Raw genomic sequence first — 3627 nt, forward strand, 5'->3', positions numbered from 1 at the left:
GGGGGGGGTTTAGGTTTGACTAGGTTATTCAACAGCTATCAAACATAGTCAAAAACTAGTCGAGGGTTCAACGACGACTGCAGCTCCAGGGCGATAGTTCTTAGGGGCACGTGCATGAAGATTTTTCAAGTGTCATCGACAAGGTCAAGCCGGCTTCGGTAGTGGAACGAAGATATCGGCACGTCAACGGCTTGTTCTAGCGGCGGTAGTGGTTGTCCGGTGGTCTCGAAATCTCGATTTAATTTTATTATGTTTGAGGTGCTTTGTACTTTCGGTGAACTTGGATAATAAATCTAGATCATTTTTGTAAAAAAAAACTAGTCATGATGACCTTTCCCGTTCCTAAAAAACCAGTAGTTATGGAAAATAATACTTTCTTTGATCTTAAATAAGTGTCGTAGTTTTGAACTAGTGTACAACACAAGGCCTTCCAAAAAAAATTCAACACAAGGATTTACATTGAAAACAATTCTGGGAAATAGTATCGAATCGAAACCGAAACCGGTCACGTTCCGCAGACCTTACCGACCATCGGGCCTCTATATACGAACAACCCGGCCGGCCCAAGAACAGGAACCGACCAGGGCTGGCCGACGGAATTGCGTTGCCGCCGCGTCGATCGCGGGCCGACAGAATCGCCTCCCCCCGCGTCCAAGATCGCATGGCCAACTACGGAAAGCCCTCCCCGCCGGCGCCGCCGACCGACGACGACTTGGTTTTACATGGCTTGCAGCAGCGGGGGACTGTGCGGCGCGTGTTCATTAACAGCCAAGGTTCTTCAGATCTGAGCCAACTTGTTGCTGACGTCGAGGACAGAATCGCGAGTCGCCGCCGCCTTGATAGCACGGCCACCCACAGGATCCCGAGACGCCGCAGCCTTGATCGCATGACCAACTTGAGCTACCCGTCCCTGCCGCCCAGCCACTACCATGTTAGCACCTCCTTCCTAATTTCTTTTCTTTTCTCAACCCCAACAAAGCATACATCCATACTCTGGTGTTTGCCTCGATTTCTGTTAACATAATTAATTGATGAATTGTGTGTTTGTTTCAGCCATACTTACTTGATTCTGCCTGGCTTCTTGCAGTGGGGCGCTCCAGGCTTTCCTCGGCCCGTGGTCATTCCCAAGCAACTCCCTCCAGGCGATGAACGTGCTTATGTACACGAATATTATCCTCCTACTCAGACCGTGCAGGGGCAGCACCATCTACCTCACGAAGACGGAGCAACGAAGGTGGTATGCCTGACCGAGATGCTCTCGTCGCACCACCTCCTTGAGGACGACGAGTTTTACGGGCGCTTTTTGGAGGATGTCGACGAAGAAGCATGCGTGTTTAGCAACCTGGTGAATGTGGTTGTCCCGCGGCCCGGCCCCAGCAATGTCGATCCGGTGGTCGCTGGAGTCGGGAGGGTCTTTTTGGAGTACTCGTGTCTTGACAGCTCGAATCTTTGAAAGATCGAGATGGGCGGGAGATGGTGGGATGAGAAGCAAATTGTTGCCTGGTTCTATCCGGAGGACAAGTTTGCTGCCGGAGACTACGGCTACGAGCCTCCCACAAATACTGCATAGTTAGATGGATCTCGACCGAAATCCTATTAATCCACCATGCATGTCATGTCTGTCAACTGCGTATAGTTTCTTAGTTGACATCTTGTTCATAATGTTTCAAAGCATTGTCAGAAAAAGTTGCTGCAATCTCCATACAATACAATACATATTCCGATATTCGCTTGCAATTTTTGTACTATATATACTAACAAGCAGTTATCTAGTATAAAATACGTGCAAAGATTCAAACAATACCATGAAAAAGTAATTTCAATACTGTTTTCACCGTCACATCAGCACATGGTTCAAAACCCTAAATACGATCATTCTGTTGAGAATAAAAACATGAGTACTTGCTAAGGGAACTAGCACTTTGAACGAATGCAGATCAATGGAGCCATGCACTTAAAATTGAGTCTAAAGACCATTCATTCAATGTGATGAACACCAGATGTTTCCCTAGCACAAGGTCTAACATTTGTGTAGCAAAGTAGCTAGCAAGACGTGTAGATCAGTAGAATTTGGAAGCAAGCTTTACTATGAGCTCGTTCACAACATCCGGATAGGTTTTAGCTATATGCTTCCAGCCTTTGGTTGACAATAAGATTTGTAACTTTGCGGGAGACAGGAGTCGCGCAAACCGCACGCACTCCTCCTTCAGGCGAGAACAATGGTACTGCTCGGCTAGATCAAGAATAGTCGCCACCGAGCTCACGTCTAGGTGCTCACACAACTCGTCTTCGCACATCAACTTGAGTTTTGGGAGATCGTACCTATCCGCCGCTACAAGCAAGTGCTGCAGCCACGTTACTTGTTCGTCATCTTCATCATATTCTTCTTCCGACTCGTCCTCGTCCTCGTCCGTGTCTCCTTCATTTTCATCCTCCTCCATGTTGTCAACCTCCCTCTTGGGCAGCGAGTCATTGTAGATGAAAGTTAGCAAGGCCCTGAACACACTTGGTGCCATACCTTCTATGTGTATGACACTAGTAGTACCCTCCATCATGGAGCCAAAGAGCTGCGCCCTGAAGACCGAGGACCGAGTTGCAAGCACACACCGATGCGCGGCGAACATCTCGCCACCGACCTCGAACGTCACGTCCGCACCCAACTTGGTTTGAAGAAGATCTCCAAATTGCCGGAGTACGTCCGGCTTGGGCACCTCAGTGGTCGAGGTGGGAGCAATGCTACCGACGGCAGTCGCAACAAACACGTCGCACCGGATGATGAAACTGTCATCCCTGAGATGTCTCGACGCCTCAAAGTCCCTGCTCTTCATCCACCTATGGTGGCCACACGAGGTGCCAGTCGAAACAGAGATGACCTCGGTTAAGTGAATGCGTGCCGAGTCCTGCTTGACGATCTGGTCGATGAAACTGAACTCGAACTGCACCTTGACATGGCGCGAAACATCCTGATCGAGAGCAAGGGTAATGGAAGTGTGGCCCTCGTCTTGGGAGCGCTCGCCGTTGAGCGAGTACAGGATGACCCACCAGTAGCCTCCCACCCTAAAAGGCCTAGACTTGATGCTCTTCCCGTTGGGTGTTTTCTCCTTGCTACGTAAGTAGCCATCCACAATGAACAGATGGTAGCCGCTGGCCGCGCTGCAGACGACGACCGATGCAGATTGCAGCTTACCATCAGAGATGACAGATACGCCGGCAAACGGCATGACGAGCCCAGGATCTGCAGGCAGTGGTGGAGTTAGGATTTGAGAGTGGGGTAACTAGAGATACTTTATCTTTAATACCACTCATTAACACGCCATGCGCATATGCACTACTAGGAAAAGGCCTGTTAGTGGCGCATCTATTTTGGCCATTAATGGCGCACTATAGGTGCGCCACTATCATCACGCCACTAGTAACAAGTACTAATGACGCATATACCAGATAATAGTGGCGCACCACATAGTGCGCCATTACTATCGGACTTAGTAATGACGCACCACTTTTTTTTAATTTTTTTTTCAGAAAATATATTTTCAAAAAAAAATCAATTTTTTTTCGGTTTTTTCTTAATCTCGGGTCAGTAATGGCGCACCAATTTTTTTCAATTCTTTTTTCAGAAAATATATT

The 3627-nt window shown here is 48.2% G+C and overlaps 1 protein-coding gene across 1 annotated transcript; it reads left to right on the forward strand.

The window, feature by feature from the left end:
* The first annotated feature begins 570 nt into the window (after nt 1-570).
* Nucleotides 571-1737, forward strand: LOC123125414 (uncharacterized). The gene is made up of 2 exons (XM_044545911.1): nt 571-931; nt 1088-1737. Exons 1-2 carry the CDS (start codon nt 662-664, stop codon nt 1451-1453), a joined length of 636 nt encoding a protein of 211 aa, XP_044401846.1. The 5' UTR covers nt 571-661; the 3' UTR covers nt 1454-1737.
* Nucleotides 1738-3627: the final 1890 nt, after the last annotated feature.

This window comes from Triticum aestivum, chromosome 5D, assembly GCF_018294505.1.
Source record: "Triticum aestivum cultivar Chinese Spring chromosome 5D, IWGSC CS RefSeq v2.1, whole genome shotgun sequence".
NCBI classification, from domain to species: domain Eukaryota; kingdom Viridiplantae; phylum Streptophyta; class Magnoliopsida; order Poales; family Poaceae; genus Triticum; species Triticum aestivum.